General features: G+C 38.8%; 2 protein-coding genes across 2 annotated transcripts; both read right to left on the bottom strand.

The window, feature by feature from the left end:
- Positions 1–562: 562 nt before the first annotated feature.
- On the bottom strand, positions 563–10956 carry LOC104233282 (U2 small nuclear ribonucleoprotein B''). The gene is made up of 4 exons (XM_070149794.1): positions 10942–10956; positions 10176–10260; positions 1467–1549; positions 563–1189 (listed from the first exon to the last, which is right to left on the bottom strand). Exons 1-4 carry the CDS (start codon positions 10954–10956, stop codon positions 908–910), a joined length of 465 nt encoding a protein of 154 aa, XP_070005895.1. The 3' UTR covers positions 563–907.
- A 1701-nt stretch (positions 10957–12657) lies between these two features.
- LOC104233281 (protein LURP-one-related 7) lies at positions 12658–16492 on the bottom strand. Its single transcript, XM_009786654.2, has 3 exons — positions 15994–16492; positions 14082–14294; positions 12658–13072 (listed from the first exon to the last, which is right to left on the bottom strand). Exons 1-3 carry the CDS (start codon positions 16234–16236, stop codon positions 12926–12928), a joined length of 603 nt encoding a protein of 200 aa, XP_009784956.1. The 5' UTR covers positions 16237–16492; the 3' UTR covers positions 12658–12925.
- Between the last annotated feature and the right edge of the window lie 2173 nt (positions 16493–18665).

Raw genomic sequence — 18665 nt, forward strand, 5'->3', positions numbered from 1 at the left:
CCCGACATAGTTAAGATAAAAGAGAATGAGAAAAGTAACTATGAGTTCAAACAAAAAGAACTGTAATCCAGATGCATAGGAACATTTTTATTTTCTTCTACTTCTATAACCTTATAATCTACTAGTACTTAAAATCGGAAATTACAACTTCATAAACCAGAAGCGGATAAAAGGGTAAATAACTAATATGTGAAAATTATTTGCAAAAATCCAAACAAAACTAGGCTTATATAGTCGAGAGATTTTCCTATTCAAAAAGATATTTTGTAAAAATTATATATAAGTTTCATATTCACTCGTGCAGTAGAAAGATTGATTTTAAAAGGAATTTGAAGCCACTAACTTTTGATGCTCATTCTAAGGATCCTACATTATATGGTCGACCGCAATACAATTAATTCTGCACTCTTTGTGTGTTTTTGCAGACTGCAGTAGTAAAGAAAATCTAAATGGATTTATGTAATAGACATCTTTAAAGCACAATCTAACCGATTACAGCGTATTATTACTGTTTTTTCCAAACTACCACATCACTTTCGCCATGTAAAGTTATATGTTAATAGATCAACTTAACCTGATGGTATAAAAAAAAACGTTTACGCTATGAGTACAGTTAAACCCAACCTAAAGTTGGTTCAATTTAGAAGAACCTCATCCGAGGAGATCCAATCAAACACCTCTTTCTTAGGATTCAGCAGCACTAGTACACAATCAAATTGTTTAAAATATGAATAGCAAAGCATCTTTAATGGGCTGAAAACACCCATAAAACTTCAACGTTTAAAAAAGAAGCCCGCTCAAGCGTATAATACATGCTTTCTACATCTTCCGATAATTCCACTAGAATTCTAAAGATCTTCAGTTGCAGCATTTTCTCACCATAGTTGTGTCCTGGAATTAAGATTTCTCATTTCTTGGCATAGGTGATAGCCATGGGATTTTGGGGGGTGATTTTGAAGCCTTGAAGGACCTGCATGGCGACCGAAGACTGGACATCATCGTCAAATTCCACAAATGCAATACCTGGCTTCGCTTCAATCATTCGAACTTCCCTAAAACCTGGATATTGTTTGAAGAGCACTTCAAGCATCATACTTGTTGTCTCATGGGGCAGGTTCTGTATAAAGAGAATATTATTTGGTTCTGCAACTGTTTCTTGTGCACTTGGCCTTCCTTGGCGAGAAGCAGCCTGCAAAAGTTGTTCAACAATATGCAATTACTGAGATAACTCTAATGAACATTATCAGAAACTAGTATTGAACAAAAAGAGATTAATTGTAACATATAACAATTTGTCATGAGCACAGTATTTTGGGATCATCACAAATGCAGTCACACTGTTTTAAAGTTTCACACCGATGATGTTCCGCATAGGCGTGGACAAAGGGAAGGCAGTCTTTAGGTACATCTAAGCCAAAGAAAGGAAGCAATATTTGAAAGAAATAATAATGTTGCAACGAACTTACAGCTGGGCCTCCATTACTGTCAGCTCTAGGGCCATTAGCTGCACCAGTTTGCGGAATTTCTTCAGTACGTTTCCTTTTTTCCACTAAACAATTATATGTCAAGTTAGTCCAGATCACCAGAAGTCAATAAAATTAACTGCCAAGTGCATCTTAAAAAGCTATGCATGCAAGGCAAATACACATGTGATTCATCAAAACTGCAACACTATCAGGCTCGAAAACTGAGTTGAAGATTGTGACAAAATGAAGATCGTGCAAGTGGGTTATTAAAGTACTCATAATAAAGTTTTACATCACTACTCAAATGTTTTTAGACTTGAAGCCTCTCTGCTATCATAAAAATGGCACCCAAAATAGTAAGCGGATGTTGACAAGATCATATGCAATTTGACAGGTGCTACTCAGTGATTATGCATCTATTACTATTTTGGTAAAATCCTTCTGTTGAACTATAAAATATTCAGTCTAGCTGAATTGTAACAAAAGAATTTTGCAAGAAGGCAAATCTTAAAGGAATAGAAAAATATCAATTAATGTCTATTTAAATTATGTTCCCCTTTAACCTAACAGGCTAAATTGTCAGCAAAAAACAATATATACCGAATTTCTAATACTCTCTATTTGTATTTGCAAACGAGTGGCATGAGATGAGATTACATGGAATTACATGATCAATAAAAGATTCATATAATTGATTCTAATTTACTTGTGACTGAGTCAGAGTACATGGACCTAATTTAAGGAATGGCCTCAAAAAGACCACAAAATAAAATAAGGGATTTTTTCATACCTATACAAAATTAGAAACTTTATTACCAAAAAAATTCATATTTACATAATTACCCGACCTACCCATGTTTAGTCTACAAAATATATACAATCCACCTTAAAAGAGTCTCAAATCCATTATATGTGTCTTCAATCAAGAGATTTAGTTACACTTTTTTTTTCTCCTCTCTTTCCTTATTTTTCTTTCGCCTTCATATACAGTAATCACTATTAAATTCATTAGGTGTATAAGTTACCAAATCACAATAGTTATTTCGGATGAACAGAAAAAATTATATCAAGGAAACCTAGGAAATTTAGTCGTTATTTATTCTTTAGTGTATGGCGCCCATTGTGGTGTTTGTCCGGGGAAGACAAAAAGGGTTAGGGACTAAAGTATCATAACTGGGCCAAAACCCATTGCATAGCAAATCTATCTAGGCACTAAAAGTTAAAAACACAGACTTGCTTACCAAATTTCGAGCAGGATGTCTTAATCTCATTTCTCGTTTCTTGAAAATACCTTCAGTTCCACGAGGATTTAACAAATCAAAAGATGCATCAGCAACTAACATTCTGACCTTTCAACAGCTTGTTTACCCTACAAAGCTGCATGGCTCGCAAGTTGATATATTTTATCAAAATTCAATTGACTCATTGCCTCTTTGTCAAATATAGCATCTGATAGAACAACTGCTGATGCAATTATTCTTCGGATAAGGGTTATATTTATTCTTCTACTATCGAAAATAAGTTATATCTACCTTCCGTTTCAGTTTCTTATTAAAAATAACCTTACCGTTGTACTCTGGGATTAAAATTAACCCCCATACATTAAATTGCTCTTCAAAACTTAAAAATCACACGTAGCATCATCTGATTGAAGGTAAAAGATCAACCCCACCTTCCATTTTAAACAACCCGACCCAACCAAATAACCCGCTCCGCCCGAAACCCCTCACCTTTTGTTGGATAATAGAGCTTTTTATTTTGTACATAATCAAATTTATTTTATTATTGGGTTGTATATTTTGTGTAGTCCAGTCTTTGTATTAATAGGTAGCTCAATAATTCATTTTTAGTTTTGGCCCAGGCCCAATTGTAAAGATCCGGTCCAAATATAAATAGAAGAGCTCTAAGTCTAGAAGCTTCAGATGCTCATTTTACAATTGCACGAGATATTTTCCTTTCCTCTTTCTCTCAGATTCTCCCTCCTCTCACTAGCAACTAAATCGATCACAATGATTTTAATATGGTATCAAAGCAGTGTAGCTGGATAATTCTGAGCATATCGTCGACTTTTTTTTTTTGGCGAAAACTGTTCGTGTTGTGTTCGCCAAAGTTTCGCTGGAGTTCGGTATTTCTTCGACAAGTTTCTTTCAATTTCTTCTAATTCTAGCAACTACTCTGGATTTGCTTCAGTTTTTTTTTTCATTGAAAATTGCTTCACTTCTGTTGTATTGTCGGTGAATTACAAAAACCCTAAATTTACTCTTAGTCATGGGTACATTGATTTCTGATATGTCGGTTCCGAATTCTTCTGGTCAATCTGGTTCTGATAACTCATCGAATGATACAATTAACCATAATCATCCTCTTTACATTCATCCATCGGATAATTTGGGGCTTTCACTAATAGGTACCGTTTTTGATGGGACTGGGTATAGCGATTGGCGTAGGAGCATGCTTATTGCTCTCTCTGTTAAGAACAAACTATACTTCATTCAACCCGATTGTGTGTGACCTCCTCCAAATTCCCCTATTTTTCGTTAATGGGATAGATGTAATAACATCTTGATTTCATGGATTCACAATCTTCTCACTCCAGTCATTCGTAAGAGTGTTCTGTATTGTCAACTTGCCAAGGATGTGTGGATGGAATTGGAAGACATATATGGACAACCGAGTGGAATTAGGGTTTATCAAGTCAAAAAGGAGCTCGCTTCTATTTCTCAGGGTTCTATGAACATTCCTGAATATTATGCAAGGATGAAGAGTGTTTGGGATGAGCTCAGTACTTTGAATGTTTACTCTGATTCTCATTGCACTTGTGGGGGGTGGCAAACTAGACATTCAAAAACGTGAAGAGGACCAGAAATTGTACCAATTTTTAATGGGCTTGAATGAAGGTTATGCTAATGCCAGAAGAAATTTACTTATGATGAGTCCTTTCCCCACAATCAACAAAGCTTATTCTCTTCTGGTCACTGATGAAAGACAAAGAGAAATTCAACCCTCTTCTTCTTAATTTAGCTTCAGAGTCTGCTTCCTTCTCGGCGGGGTCTTAAAAATCTTTTCAAAAGCCCTTTCAGAAGAGTTTCCAACCTAAAACCAGTTTTGATCCGAGGAGGCCTAGTGTTGTCTGTAGCCATTGCAATAAGCCTGGTCATACAGTGGAGAGATGTTATAAGAAACATGGCTTTCCCCCGAATTTTCAGTTCACTAGGAATAATCGAAGGACTGCTGCAAATGTTCAAACTGAATTGGAGCCTCCTAAACAATTTGCTCATCCTGAACCTGAGCCATTCAATGAGACACCACCTATCAATGCTGGAGATAATTCGACTATTCCAGGGTTGACAAACGAGCAATGTAGCCAGCTACTCACACTACTTCAACAACATCATGTGTCTGATCCTAACTCTACTTCTCACCTTACTGCTTCTGCCAATTTTGCAAGTATCCTCAGTTTCTTTTCTAGTAATAAACCTAAATGTTCAGTCAATACTTGTTTGTTGTGTAAGGTTGATAAGAACTCTTGGATATTGGACTCTGGGGCCACTGACCACATGACATCTCACAGTAGTTTACTTCACAACATTAAGTCTTTGCCTATTCCTTATTTAGTAAACCTGCCTAATGGATACAAAGTCAAAGTAACTTGTGTGGGAGAGTTAACCTTATCAAATAATACTACTCTGTCTCATGTTCTTTTAGTCCCTAGTTTTCAATACAACTTGATATTTGTGCACAAGTTGGTATCACAATTAAAGTGCCTGCTCATTTTTAGCTCTTTTGCTTGTTTCATACCGGGCCTTTCCATGAAGAGGCATCTGGAGTGTGGTAAATCACAGCATGGAGGTTACATCTTGCAATTGCCACCTACCAATTCATCATGTTCATCTTCTTTTGTTACCCATCCTTCTGCTTTTACTTGCTCTCATAGTTCTACTTTACCTGATCTTGGTAAGAACAATGTTGAGTGTTCCGTCACCTCTGTTCCATTTGTAAATATTTCTCCAATGAATAAAATGAACACTCTTTGGCATAGTAGATTGGGACATATACCTTTTGTTCATTTAAAGTCTATTCCTTCTATTTCTTCTATTTTCTGGTAAACAAGACTTTGTTTGTAATATTTGTCCAATGGCAAGGCAAACTAGACTTCCTTTCCCAGATAGTACAATTCACACAACCACTCCTTTCCAATTGATACATGTTGACACTTGGGGTCCCTATCATGTCCCCACACATGATGGGTGCAAGTACTTCCTAACAATTGTAGATGATTTTACTAGGACAACTTGCACTCATTTGTTAAAAACTAAGTCAAATGCTTTTCCTATTCTAAAAGCTTTCATTGCCATGGTACATACACAGTTTAATTCTAAAGTCTTGACTGTTAGGTCTGATAATGCTTTGGAGTTAGACTCCAGTCCTTTCACATCTTCTTTCTTTATTGAACAAGGGATTATTCATCACACTTCTTGTCCATATACTCCCCAACAAAATGGGGTAGTAGAGGAAACATAGGCATTTACGTAAAACTTCAAAGGCACTTCTCTTTCATTCTAAAGTGCCTACAAAATATTGGGGGGATTGTGTGCTAACTGCTACCTACTTGATTAATAGGTTCCCTTCTAAACTGCTTCACAATAAATCCCCATTTGAGTTGCTTTTTGGTAAAACCCCAACTTATTCTCATTTAAGGGTATTTGGTTGCCTTTGCTATGCCTCTAAACCTCCTGTACACAGGGATAAATTCAGTAGTAGGTGCATCCCTGCAGTCTTCATGGGGTACCCTTTTGGAAAGAAAGGCTACAAACTCCTTAACCTTGAAATTGGAACATTTTTCATTTCTAAGGATGTTATATTTCATGAATCAGTGTTTCCTTTTGCTGTAAATTTTTCTGTTGGTTCTTCTTCCACTTCTTCTCCTACAAATTTTGTCTATGACTTTACTGTTCCTTCTTCTCCTTCTTCTTCTACTTCACCATTGCCTTCTCCCATTCCTGTTCCTCCTGAACCTTGTTCTCCAGTATTTGCATCTCCTTCTAATGAACCTACCAATGTCTCTTGCTCATCTTCCCCTTCTGCCATGACTTCTAGTCCCCCTTCTTCTGTCAATTCACATCCTGTTAGTTCACATCATATTATTCCTGCTTCAACTTTTGAGGGTTTGAGAAAATCCACCAGAACCCATGTTGCTCCTTCCTACCTCAATGACTATATTTGTTCTTCTGTCTCTGCATCTTTTCCCCAAGACCCTGGGTTCAGTTCTACCTCTAATCAGCCTAAGACACAAACAGTACTTTCTGAGCCTTACACCTATTCTTAGGCTACTTTGGTGCCTGAGTGGCAAGAGGCAATGAAGAAAGAATTTCAGGATCTTGAGGGCAATCAGACATGGTCTGTAGTTCCTCTCCCTGTTGGCAAGAAGGCCATTGGGAGTAAGTGGGTATATAAGATTAAGTTTAGAGTTGATGGTTCCATAGAAAGATATAAGGCTAGATTAGTAGTTAGAGGTGATACTCAGACTGTCGGGGTTGATTATAATGAAACTTTCTTCCCTGTGGTCAAAATGACCATTGTTAATGTCTCATTGCCTTGGCTGTTAAGAAACAATGGCCACTTTTTCAGCTAGACGTAAACAATGCCTTCCTTCATGGGGATTTGGACGAGGAAGTCTATATGAAGTTGCCTCAAGGGTTCACTGTGGAATCCTCTTCTAGTTCTGGGCAGCCTTTTGTTTGCAAACTTCAAAAATCCCTCTATGGGCTCAAACAAGCCTCAAGACAATGGTATACTAAGCTTTCAAGTGCGCTATGTGCAAAGGGGTTTACACATTCTCTTAATGACTATAGTCTATTCATAAAGAGGTCAGGGGAGTCTATGGTTGTTTTGGCAGTATATGTAGATGACATAATTCTAACAGGTAATGATGTGTCAGCAATTTCTGATTTAAATTCCTATCTCGATGAACAATTTAAGATAAAGGATTTGGGCACCTTACACTATTTTTTGGGCATAGAGGTATCTTCTACTCCTGATGGATTGTTATTAAATCAAAGAAAGTTTATTTTAGATCTCTTGGCTGAATATAAATGTTCTGAGGTATCTCCAGTGGTCTCTCCTCTTGACCTTACTTTGAAATTACAAGTTGTTGATGGTGAGTTGCTTCCCAATCCAGAGCTGTACAGGAGCCTTGTTGGCAAGTTCAATTTCTTAACTCATACCAGGCCTGACTTGAGCTTTGCGGTCCAGTATCTCATTCAGTTTCTTCAATCTCCCCGAGTTCCTCACTATTCTGCTGCTTTACATGTGCTGCGTTATCTCAAAGGAACATCTGATTATGGTTCCGTCTCCAAACCTCCAACCTCTTGTTAACACCGCCTCGCGTCTCATCAATCAGGACTATATCATCGGCGAATAACATACACCACGGCACCTCCCCTTGACTGTGTTGTGTTAGTACGTCCATTGCCAGAGCAACTAAGAACGAACTAAGCACAGATCCTTGGTGTAACCCCATAACAACCAGAAAGTGCTCCGAGTCGCACCCCACCATCCTAACCCGAGTCTTAGCTCCATTATACATGTCCTTAATCACCCTAATATAAGCCACCGGAATACCTTTCACCTCCAGGCATCTCCAAAGAACTTCCCTGGGGACATTGTCATATGCTTTTTCCAGGTCAATAAACATCATATGCAAATCCTTCTTCCTATCCATGTACAGTTCAACCAACCTCCGAATAAGATGGATAGCTTCTGTGGTAGAACGACCACATGAACCCAAACTGGTTATTGGATATCGACACCAGCCTCCTTACCCTCACTTGCACTACCTTCTCCCACACTTTCATGGTATGACTTAGTAGCTTGATGCCCCCATAGTTGTTACAATTCTGGATATCGCCTTTGTTCTTGTATATTGGTATCATCGTACTCCACCTCCATTCCTCTGGCATCTCCTTCGTTCTAAAAATAATATTAAACAATTCAGTTAGCCACTCCAATCCTGCTCTACCTACATACCTCCAAAATTCTACCGGAATTTCGTCTGGCCCGGTCGCTCTGCCCATGCTCATCTTACACATAGCCTCCACGACCTCCTCGACCTTAATGTGCCTACAGTAGCCAAAATCTCGGTGACTCTTAGAGTGTTCCAGTTCACCTAGCACAATGTCTCTATCCCCTTCGTCATTCAGCAACTTATGAAAGTACGTCTGTCATCTCCGCTTAATCTGAGCGTCTTCCATCAACACTCTGCCTTCCTCGTCTTTGATGCACCTCACTTGGTCTAGATCACGAACCGTCCTCTCTCTCGCCTTGGCCAGCCGGAACAACTTCTTATCCTCGCCTTTGTCCCCTAGTTCTTTGTACAGGCGACTAAACGCTGCATTCTTAGCTTCCGTGACCGCTAACTTCGCCACCTTCCTAGCTTCCTTATAACTATCTCTGTTCAGCCTCCTCTCCTCCTCGTTTGTACTCTCCATGACCGCCCGAGTAATCCTTCAAGACCCCTAACACCTCTCTTGCCGCCTCCCTTATAGAGTTTGCCGTCATCGTCCACATACCGTTTGCATCCCCACTACTCCTCCATGCCCATATAGTCAACAATCTTCCCTCCAGCTCCTGAGCTTTATCCTTCGACAAGGCACCCCACCTAATCTTCGGACGACCTCGAACCACCTTCTTCTTCCTCTTTATCATGATGCCGACGTCCATCACCAAGAGCTCGTGCTGAGTCGCGAGTGCCTCAGTCGGGATAACCTTGCAATCCTTGCACATCCCTCTATGACCCCTCCTTAGGAGGAGATAATCAATCTGAGTCTTAGCCACTGTACTATGAAAAGTAACTAAATGCTCCTCCCTCTTCGGAAAACTAGAGTTTGCAATCACCAACTCAAAAGCTTTAGCGAAATCCAACAGAGAATTGCAACCTCCGTTCCTAACCCCAAAGCCAAAGGTGCCATGAACCTCGCCATAGCCACTAGCAGATCCCGTGATATGCCCCTTGAAGTCCCCTCCTATAAATAACTTATTCGTGGGCGGAATACCACGCACCACTTCATCCAAACCCTCCAAGAAACACCTCTTATCCTCTTCATCCAAGCCTGTTTGGGGAGCGTAAGCGCTAATGACATTCAGAGTGAGCCCTCCAACCACTAACTTAATAGCCATCAATCTATCACTCACCACCTAACCTCAACCACCGTCTCCCTAAGATCCCTGTCCACCAAAATACCCACTCCGTTCTTACCCTTCGAGCGCCCAGAGTACCACAGTTTAAACCCATCCACATTCCTCGCCTTCGATCCTACCCACCTAGTCACTTGAACACAAGCTATATTCACTGTTCTCTTCTGGAGAATCTTCGCCAACTCGATAGACTTACCCGTTAACGTCCCTATATTCCACAACCCAATTCTCAACCTATAGGCCCCTTGCCACCTGCCCTACCCCTATCCCCTGCCCTACCCCCTACTCCGCCTCCCGCCCCACCCCAGGACATGACCTTATTCTACCATCATAGACCACAACCACTATACCTACATAGACAAAGGGAAATCGCTACCACAGGAAAAGTGGCTGACCAAACTCGAAGAAAATAGGTTGTAACTACAGACCCGCTAATATTATGACTAGACTAGTATCGACTAATATGACAACAAGAAGCTAACAAAAGAGGAAGGGAAAACAGAGAACGAGAGGTACCAACTCCCGAGAATAGAACCTGGATCAGTGTCCCCCGAGGCTGAGGAACCTGTCGCGCTCGCTTCCAAATCCCTGCCGTCCTTTGCTAACGCCAATAGGAGGTGACCCGTGCTGCTTGCCCGTACGCCGCGACTATCCACCTGGAAAATTACAACAGAACCACGAAAACCAAACGGGGGAAGGGGGCTGTCACCACCGAACCTGGTGACCCACTAACCTGGCAGCCCTGGCTGCCCACTTACACGACGCCGGAGTAGGCACTGGCAAAGGAAGCCGTTGACAAGACCCAAAAAAAACAGCCGCAAGGAGAAGAAGAGGAAAAATGGGGGAAAAGAGAGAAGAAGGAGGGAGGAGGGCAAGGGCGAGGCGTAAAGGGGGGTCGCCGGACGGAGCTTTCGCCTACGGAGAGAACTAGGGTTGACAGAGAGAAGGGGGGGAGAAGAGAAGAGAGAGGTGCGAGAGAAATGGGGATAGAAGAAAGAGAGAGTATAAGAGATAGGGAAAATGAACTACCTGGGCCGCTGCTCAAAGAGGCCGGCACCGGCTCGCCTGTGGAGGGCGTTTGTCGGAGAGAGAGGGAGATGGTCGAAGTCGACCGTTAGTCGAAGAGAGAGAAAGTAGTCAGTGTTTTAGAGGCTCTTAGGCTTTCTCAGCTCAATATGCCTTCAAAACTTTCGTGCACTGATAAATTTATGGTGGTTTATTTTTTTAAAAACCGTAAGAGCAAGAATTGGAGCAAATTAGCTTTGTATTTATTCTGTTGTGCCATAAATTCTGACATGTACTATTATGGATTGCCTCGTTCCAATAATTTTGATATACTTTAATGCTAATAACTTTTTGGTTAACTGCAAGAGATTTAATTGTCGATAAACAACTAAGGATGCCTCTGATTTTTGTTTGTCATGCCTGTGAAAAATCTTAATGAATTGTTGCATTTTCTTAAAATTCTCTTCTTACTGTAGCTTACTGTTTTAAGTGTGGTTACTGATATAGTCACATCATATGCAGGTGAATGCATTTAGGTCTATGATTCACAACAATATGATGGTGGGTGCATTCTCTCATTCAACTGTTGTAGGGAAGCTCCGTAAAGACTTACCAGATGTTCCTGCAGATGCTCGCATCAACTTCCCACGATATAGTGTGGATGAAGCTGCGGCTGTTTGTCATTACTACCTTAGGTATGCTCATAGCTTGTAAAACCCAAGAAAGAGTGAATACTAAGGATACTCGGTCAAAAAGAATAAAAGAGTGAATGTTGAGAATCTTGTTCTTACCACTACCGACGAAAAAAAACTTAAGAAAAAAGAGGGAAAAGGAAAAGGAGAACACTTTAATTATTAACAAAGGAAAAAGGACTGAACAATTGAATTACCCAAAAAAAGAAGAAAAAAGGGTTTTGGGGGTGCAGGTGGGGGGATGTGGGGGGAAATATGAACATAAGCAAGGGAAGAAGAAGAACAAAGGAATGACCTACTTAATAAAAGTTTGAAGGATTACTTATCAAAAGAAAAAAAGGAAAAAGAAGTAACTACGGAAGGGTAACGTAAAGTTATTTTCTATTGATTACCATGGTTAGAGTTGAAAAAGGTATAGACGAGCCGAAGTCAATATGCAGATGACTCATTAGAATTTAGATTATAACTAAAATGAGCCATTGAATCTTATGTTGCCATAGAAGATCACTATTTAGTACTAACTTTCCTTGTGAAATTTTCTGATTGTGGCAGACAAAGACTCATCCAACGTGAGGCGTTTACAGAAGAAAACTGGAAGAAAATCTATTATCTGTCACATGGAAATGGCGCAGAAATGAGATGGCTGGTTCCTTTCATGCGATGAGCAGCGCAAACTCAACTTCAAGAGATAACATTGAAATTTTAACAGGGAAATTATTGAATCTGTTGATGCTCTGCGATTCTGGTCATTCTCAGCAAATAATGCTGCTCTGACCCAATTCCCCTGGAGAAAACAGTGAGGTTTACTTCTGGAAATTTTGCTCTGTACTCTAGGCTAATTATATAGCTTGTGTTTGTATGCTTTCATATCCAGAACATTGTCACAGATTCATATATACATCTTCACACTAGCTATTCTTCTTTCGTTTTCTTTTAGGACTTGTTTTCCTGATCTGGTGTTTATACTCAATAATGTTGTAACTGCACCACATATTTTACCGTCTGAAGTTCAGGTTTTATCCTTTAAGCTTGCGTTATAGCAAAGTGGATCACTCAAGGTTTCCGCTATGCTCTATCTTCTTATACGAACAAACTTTTTGCTTATCTTTTGAATTTTTGTGCAGGAAAAATATAAAATCGCACTCCTAACACTGTAATTTAATGAAATTTTAGCACATCAAACTACCCATAAATTTTAATTCTTTGTTACACAACCATCCACCTTGCTATGATATAGATAACTAGATAAGCCGTGCTCCTCCTGGTCTTGGATTATTAGCAAAACAGTTAACAGTATACAATGACAACCAAGAATAACAGGTATACATGTAACTCGAAAATACCAATAAAGAAGTTTTAATTCATCGAAGAAGGCTCATTTCTTTTTCTTTTTCTCCTACTGTTAATCAAATTTTGACTCTGGTAACTTCTGATATGTTAGCCATTACATCAATCCTTCCTCAACAAGAGGAAGATAAGAAGGAATTTTCTTTTTGAAGGTCCATAATTTAGTTCTATCATGGAAGTCGTTCTCCATAAAGAGATAAAAGCTGAGAGATTGATCCTTTTTTATATCCAAAACTTCCGTTTATCAAAGAATATTACAACCAAAGCCACAACCAGACTAAGCTCAGCAAAACCGGGAAATATGGTTACTCGAAATCTGTTCCTTGGAATGAAATGCTTCCGGAATCCAAGTGTGTACATAAGGCTGGTCTGCATTTTAGTACAAGAAAGATGGTTAAAACTCAGACATATGACAAACAGGAAACAAAAACATATGAAAGTTACGTGAAAGCTAATGCTACAAATGACTCAATAATACAAAAACCAGAATTGAGAAGGCAGTAAGAAACTGTATAGTCTAAAGATCTGTCGAAACCTACACTTTCACGCACAACTCATGTAAATATAGCTCTACCAGGGAACAGCATTTACCTGACGAAATGTCACAATGCGACCAATGACTAGATACTATACCACATTGTATAGGAAATAGTCAAGCCAAATATTAAGCTAGGGTTGACAGAGTGTTTTTATTGCCAACTCTAATGCCTAACACAGTTCTATAGTGAAATTTAAAATCCAGGGATTCAATGAGAACCAAGTATATTATACAACCCAAAAATCGCCCACTGAGGTAAAATAAAAACGAAGTATCATGCTATATGTGTGTGTATATATATATGGCCCTAGGGTGAACCTTGGTTGTTTCTTTGACAATGCAAGATATGAAGTATGATGCACGATGTAAATCCATTTGAGCTTTTCCCTGATAAATTCTGGAGAAGACAAATATTTATGTAGGACAAAAGAGCGATGTCTTTTGGGGGGGGGGGAGCTCCTTTCGATTGGATGGAAAGTCAGTAAAAGTCTTCTTTTTCCCCCCTCCTATAAACATATTCTTCATAACTACAGAAAACACATTGAAATAGCCATATCCTGTGTGGAAGATTCCTAATAGAGCTTATGTTGGTTTTAGCAGAAGAGGTGTAAACTAATTCATCTCCAGCCCATTTAAGGCAGAGAGTCATAGTGATTTTTCCTCCCTTAAACTTGAGTTTCACTTGCTCTTTTTCTTTTTTCCCTTACATCAATGGTGTCATGGTGTCTGGGCCAACATGTGCACACCTCGACTATTCCACCGGGTCCCTGCTACCTCTCACTAGCACATGTATCATATAATTCTACCTCGACTAGTTCAGTTGCTTATACCGTAATATACCTCAGCTACTATGGAATTGCCTTTGTAGATGGTGCAGGATCTCTTGAAGGCAGAACCTTTCATCTTGAGATCAGCCTCTTTGCCTTCACCATGTCCATCACCAAGGAATATATCAAACTCTCGACTAGTAAATGTATTTAGAGTCCTATTCACACTGAACATCAACTCCTTCTCTTCAGTATCATTTACCATAAAGCCTTGCCATGATCCTTTCTACAAGAAAGACAGAAAGAAATAGCATCACACCACATCAAAGATTCAAAGCAGTAAATGAAAAAGAGATTAAGAAGATAAACAAGCATACAAAAATCTCTTTCCTTGATTAGTTAAGAGATGATGTCAAACTGTCAATGCATTAAGATTCTTCAATAACTCAGAATATACCTTTCTACATGGTTATCACAAAAAAAATAAAAAAATAAGGGAGGTGACCATGTAACCCTACCAAGTCTATTTCCATAAGATGCATTCCTTAGAGGTTAGAAATCTAACTTGCACCAGTTTCCTGTCTTAACAATCTGACACATATTATATTCCACAAGGAACTCTAGTGCAGATCATTCGCCAAATACAGTTATACCTCGAATGACCTCTTCAAACATCTCTAGCCGCAGAATGTCAATAGAAGCTTGGACACCTCTGAAAATTTTTAGTCGAGTGTTCAGCTCAAAAAATAGCAAGTGCCAACAACAAATATCAACCGCTAGAAAGATTGCAGTTCTAGTGTTGGGGAGAAGATCATCAACACTGAACTTTTTATTTCCCCGATCAATACTGAACTTGACCAGCTTAAAAATGGAGAATAAGCGATCTTCAGTAGCACAAGAGGGTTTTGGTTCAGTGATATGACTCAATACTTGAAGTGTGGGTTAGGCACAGTTGCGAAACTGACTGAAGCATGGAATTAAGTGAGAGCAGGGCAGAGGGGCTGGCTCATACTCCATCTACTTTTGAAGCTTGTGAGCACAATCTGGGTTGGGCAAGATTTCTCGATTATTAAAACTAATTGTAATAATAACTGATCTTCAGTAATCCTGACAACTAAATTCACAGAATAAATTTATTTATAGCTGATCCAGATTCAGTGTGCCCGTCCAAACAAACTTGATTTCTTTTTTCAATTAGAATACAAACAACAAATGGGAAAACCAATTGCTTTGTGGCACCGGCATACCCTCGGTAAGTTTAATTTCTGATCACTTGATTAGCTTCTAAGGGGTCGTTCGGTGTGATGGATAAGCAAAAATAATCCTGGGATAAAACTTTAGCACCGTCTTATCCCTTATTTGGTTACTATTTTTGGGTTAAGTTACCCAGGAATAAAAATAGTACCGGGATAATTTATATCTGCCAGAGGGTGAAATAGTAATCCTAAGAGAAAACAGTAAAATTGACAATCTCGTGATTAATATAACGTACCAAAAAGTCAATAAGAAATAATACAAGATAACTAATCTCATCATAACTAATCCCAGCCAAACTTGTCATCATACCAAACAACCCCTAATAAAGTCAATAACAAGCACCATTAACATTAAAACTCTCTGGTCCCGAAGGGACGGCCCAGTGGGTTTGGAGGGAGTTGTCCACACGGACGGCGAGGGTTCGATCCACCCTCAATGCCCTTTGGGTCTGAGTCTGTCACACGGGACTTGCACTCTTGCCTAGTGCAGTTTACATCCTCATGTGGTCTGCAGACTATTACACAGTGGGGGATTTACCCAGTGCTCACCCGAAGGCTGTGGCAGAGGCTGTAGCTGCGGATTTTCCCGGGGTCAAAAAAAAAAACTCTCAATTTCCATTTTCACATAGAAAGGAGCTTCCTTTTAGTAATTAATTAATTAATTCTTCCTAAATTAAGCAGCTAAAACATGATCTCAACAAATTAGAGGTAGCAACAGAGAAAACTTACAACTAATGGAACTAAGCGAATGAGGGTATTATCAGATGCATCAAGAATTAGTTTCTGACTATGAGCTGATGAATCAGGCGATTGACCACGGTCAACTCTGAAGAACAAATTGCCAAAAGAATCGGTGAATTGGATATTTCCAACATCCCAAAAAGCCCTGTGTTTCTTCCATACAAAAAGATCAAATGGGAATTCCGCATTCGGCGGCCACTCATCCGGCGTGGTAGTAGTTCCCATTCCCATTAACCAGCTTAATTAAATCTTGTATATGGAAGAAAACTCCACAAAAAGAATCAAGTTTGTGTTAGAATTGTACTGAAGAGCTGGAAATTTGGAGACGGTGGTGGAAATGACTGGCGATCGCCGGATTTTGGGTGGATAAGAATCAAACTAATAGCTGGAAGAATCTAACTTTTTAAAATTTCTTTTGGCATTGGAGTGGAGCAGGGTCAGAGGAAACAGGATGTTTGGTACAAGCATCTTTGGCTTGTATAAGCGTTTTGGTAAAGAATAACAATTTTGGCAACAAAAATAACAACAACAAAAAAAAAAAAAAAAAAAAAAAACAGTACAATCCCTGGCAGGGTAGTGAGTACGCAGACTTTACCCGTACCGGAGGGATAGAGAGATTATTTTGGAAAGATACTCGACTTAAGAGAGCAAAAAACAAATGTAGACAATATTAATATCACCGCAAAAATCGTAAAAAGGTCATAAGAAAAATAGGAACAACATGAAATACGGAAGAAAGATGTAAAGCAAAACCGATAGCTAGTAAATAGTAAGACACAAAAATAGGACTCAAAATATTTGTAAGCTAAAGGGTGAAAAGTCAAAGTATTTGTGGGGTTATAAAAGCTTCTCATCAAGGGTAGAATTGGAAGTTTAAGCTAAATTAGTTCCAATTTTAGAAAGGGGTCATTCTTTTCTAAACGGATCAAAAAGTAAATACGTTCACATAAACTGAAACGGATGGAGTATTATTTATACCAAACGGTAGCAGGTTGTAATATCCTAATGTTACCACTAGTATCAATATTATTCTTACATTTTCGTATCCCAAGATCATTGTTATTCCATGTTATAATTCTTACCGTTGTTGTTAGTAATATTCTTGTATTTCTTATTTTTAGATCTTTATTATTACACGTAGTGTGTTTGTTTTTTTCTTCTTGTTTTTATTATTGGTTGATTCTTGTTTAGTGTTTTTTACATCGAGAGTCTATCGAAAATAATATTTTTGCGTTCATAAGGTAGGGGTAAAGTCTGCGTACACACTACCATTGTTAGACCTCACTTGTGGGATTATACTAAGTTTATTATTGTTGTTATTGGTAGCAGCTTGTAATACCCTGAACTAGAGGGAGAAAAGTTATGATATTTTCCTTCACATAATAATCAATTTCATTGAAGAAATATTAGCTAGCTATTTTTATTTTTTTGTGATGACTCGTCGATTGATATTTTGTAGAGTTATGCTTTATTTCTCAGTCCTTGTTTTTTGAGGTCCATATGAACACTCTCGTTAGTAGTTGATTTCAAGTGCTGACAAATTTTATGGGTTTTTTTTTCTCTATAAACTGGACAATTTTTATTTAATAAAAATTAAAGCATACAGTAGTTATGATCCGGATCAGTACAAAAGGATGACAATTCATGCACTGCATGTTGATTACCTACTTTAACTAGATGTCTACAAGCATTAATAGAGACAGTTTTAACATAAACATTTCCTCCCTTGTCTGTGGCCATGACATAGGGTGGAAGAATAGACGAAAGACACATTTTATTGGAAACGGTAAGGTTCATTGCATGCTTTGCCAAGAGATGAGTCACTTCATTGCCTTGTCGGAAGTTATGCTAGATCACCACCATGCCTATTCCGAATATTAACCACCTGCACGATTTAATGATAGAGTCATAAGTTACACAACCATCATTAATATAAGCAATGAGTAGCCCTTGATAGAGGGCCTGGAGTTCCGTGTGGACAGGTGCTCTTGAGTAGGCTTTCATTTGGAATCCTAAAATCCAATCTCTATCTGGCTTCCTAAAAACACCTTATATACCACCATTTGTGCAACCTTCTTTGACGGCCCCGTCTATATTTAATTTGTACCATCCTTTACGGGGTAATGTCCAGTGAAATTTAATGGTAATCTTCCTATCCAAGTTCGTCTCTCGCTCCGTGAATAGCTTATACTCAGTGGCTTGGTTCATGACCCATTTTAAAGAGATACTATTGGACATGTTATTGATATTGTCATTGTTCCTATTTAACCATATATTCCATATAACTAATGGAAATAGGTTTTTCCATGAGAGGTGTTTGTTGGATAAGGATAGGTTCATCTCACGAAGGTATAGTAGCCAGTTATGCCTTTTTGGGTGATGGTTTTTAGTGTTTATACCTAGTTGTTCCCAAAGATTTTGAGCGACAGTACACTTAAGAAAAATATGAACAATATCCTCCGTCTCATTGCGGTAAATTGTGCATAGGTCATTAATATTAATACCTATCCGAGCTTGGTAGCTTCTACATGGTAACTTGTTGTGGTAGCAAAGCCAGATGAAATATTTGATTTTATTAGGGCACTGAAGTTTCCATATCCAATTATAGTTCATTGTAGTGGGAAGTGCCTTGTCAATCAGATCATAACAAGATTTAGTAG

Source organism: Nicotiana sylvestris, chromosome 6 (assembly GCF_000393655.2).
Source record: "Nicotiana sylvestris chromosome 6, ASM39365v2, whole genome shotgun sequence".
Taxonomy (NCBI): Eukaryota; Viridiplantae; Streptophyta; class Magnoliopsida; order Solanales; family Solanaceae; genus Nicotiana; species Nicotiana sylvestris.

Coding starts and splice junctions, on each gene's coding strand:
- LOC104233282 (XM_070149794.1), bottom strand. Junction 1,550..10,175: donor GGTTCTATTCTCGGGAGTTG/GTACCTCTCGTT, acceptor ATAATTGTTTAG/TGGAAAAAAGGAAACGTACT. Junction 1,190..1,466: donor ACAGTAATGGAGGCCCAGCT/GTAAGTTCGTTG, acceptor CAACTTTTGCAG/GCTGCTTCTCGCCAAGGAAG.
- LOC104233281 (XM_009786654.2), bottom strand. CDS start 16,236: ATGGGAATGGGAACTACTACCACGCCGGATGAGTGGCCGCCGAATGCG. Junction 14,295..15,993: donor TTCGCTTAGTTCCATTAGTT/GTAAGTTTTCTC, acceptor TCTTTCTTGTAG/AAAGGATCATGGCAAGGCTT. Junction 13,073..14,081: donor GCAATTCCATAGTAGCTGAG/GTATATTACGGT, acceptor ACTAAAATGCAG/ACCAGCCTTATGTACACACT.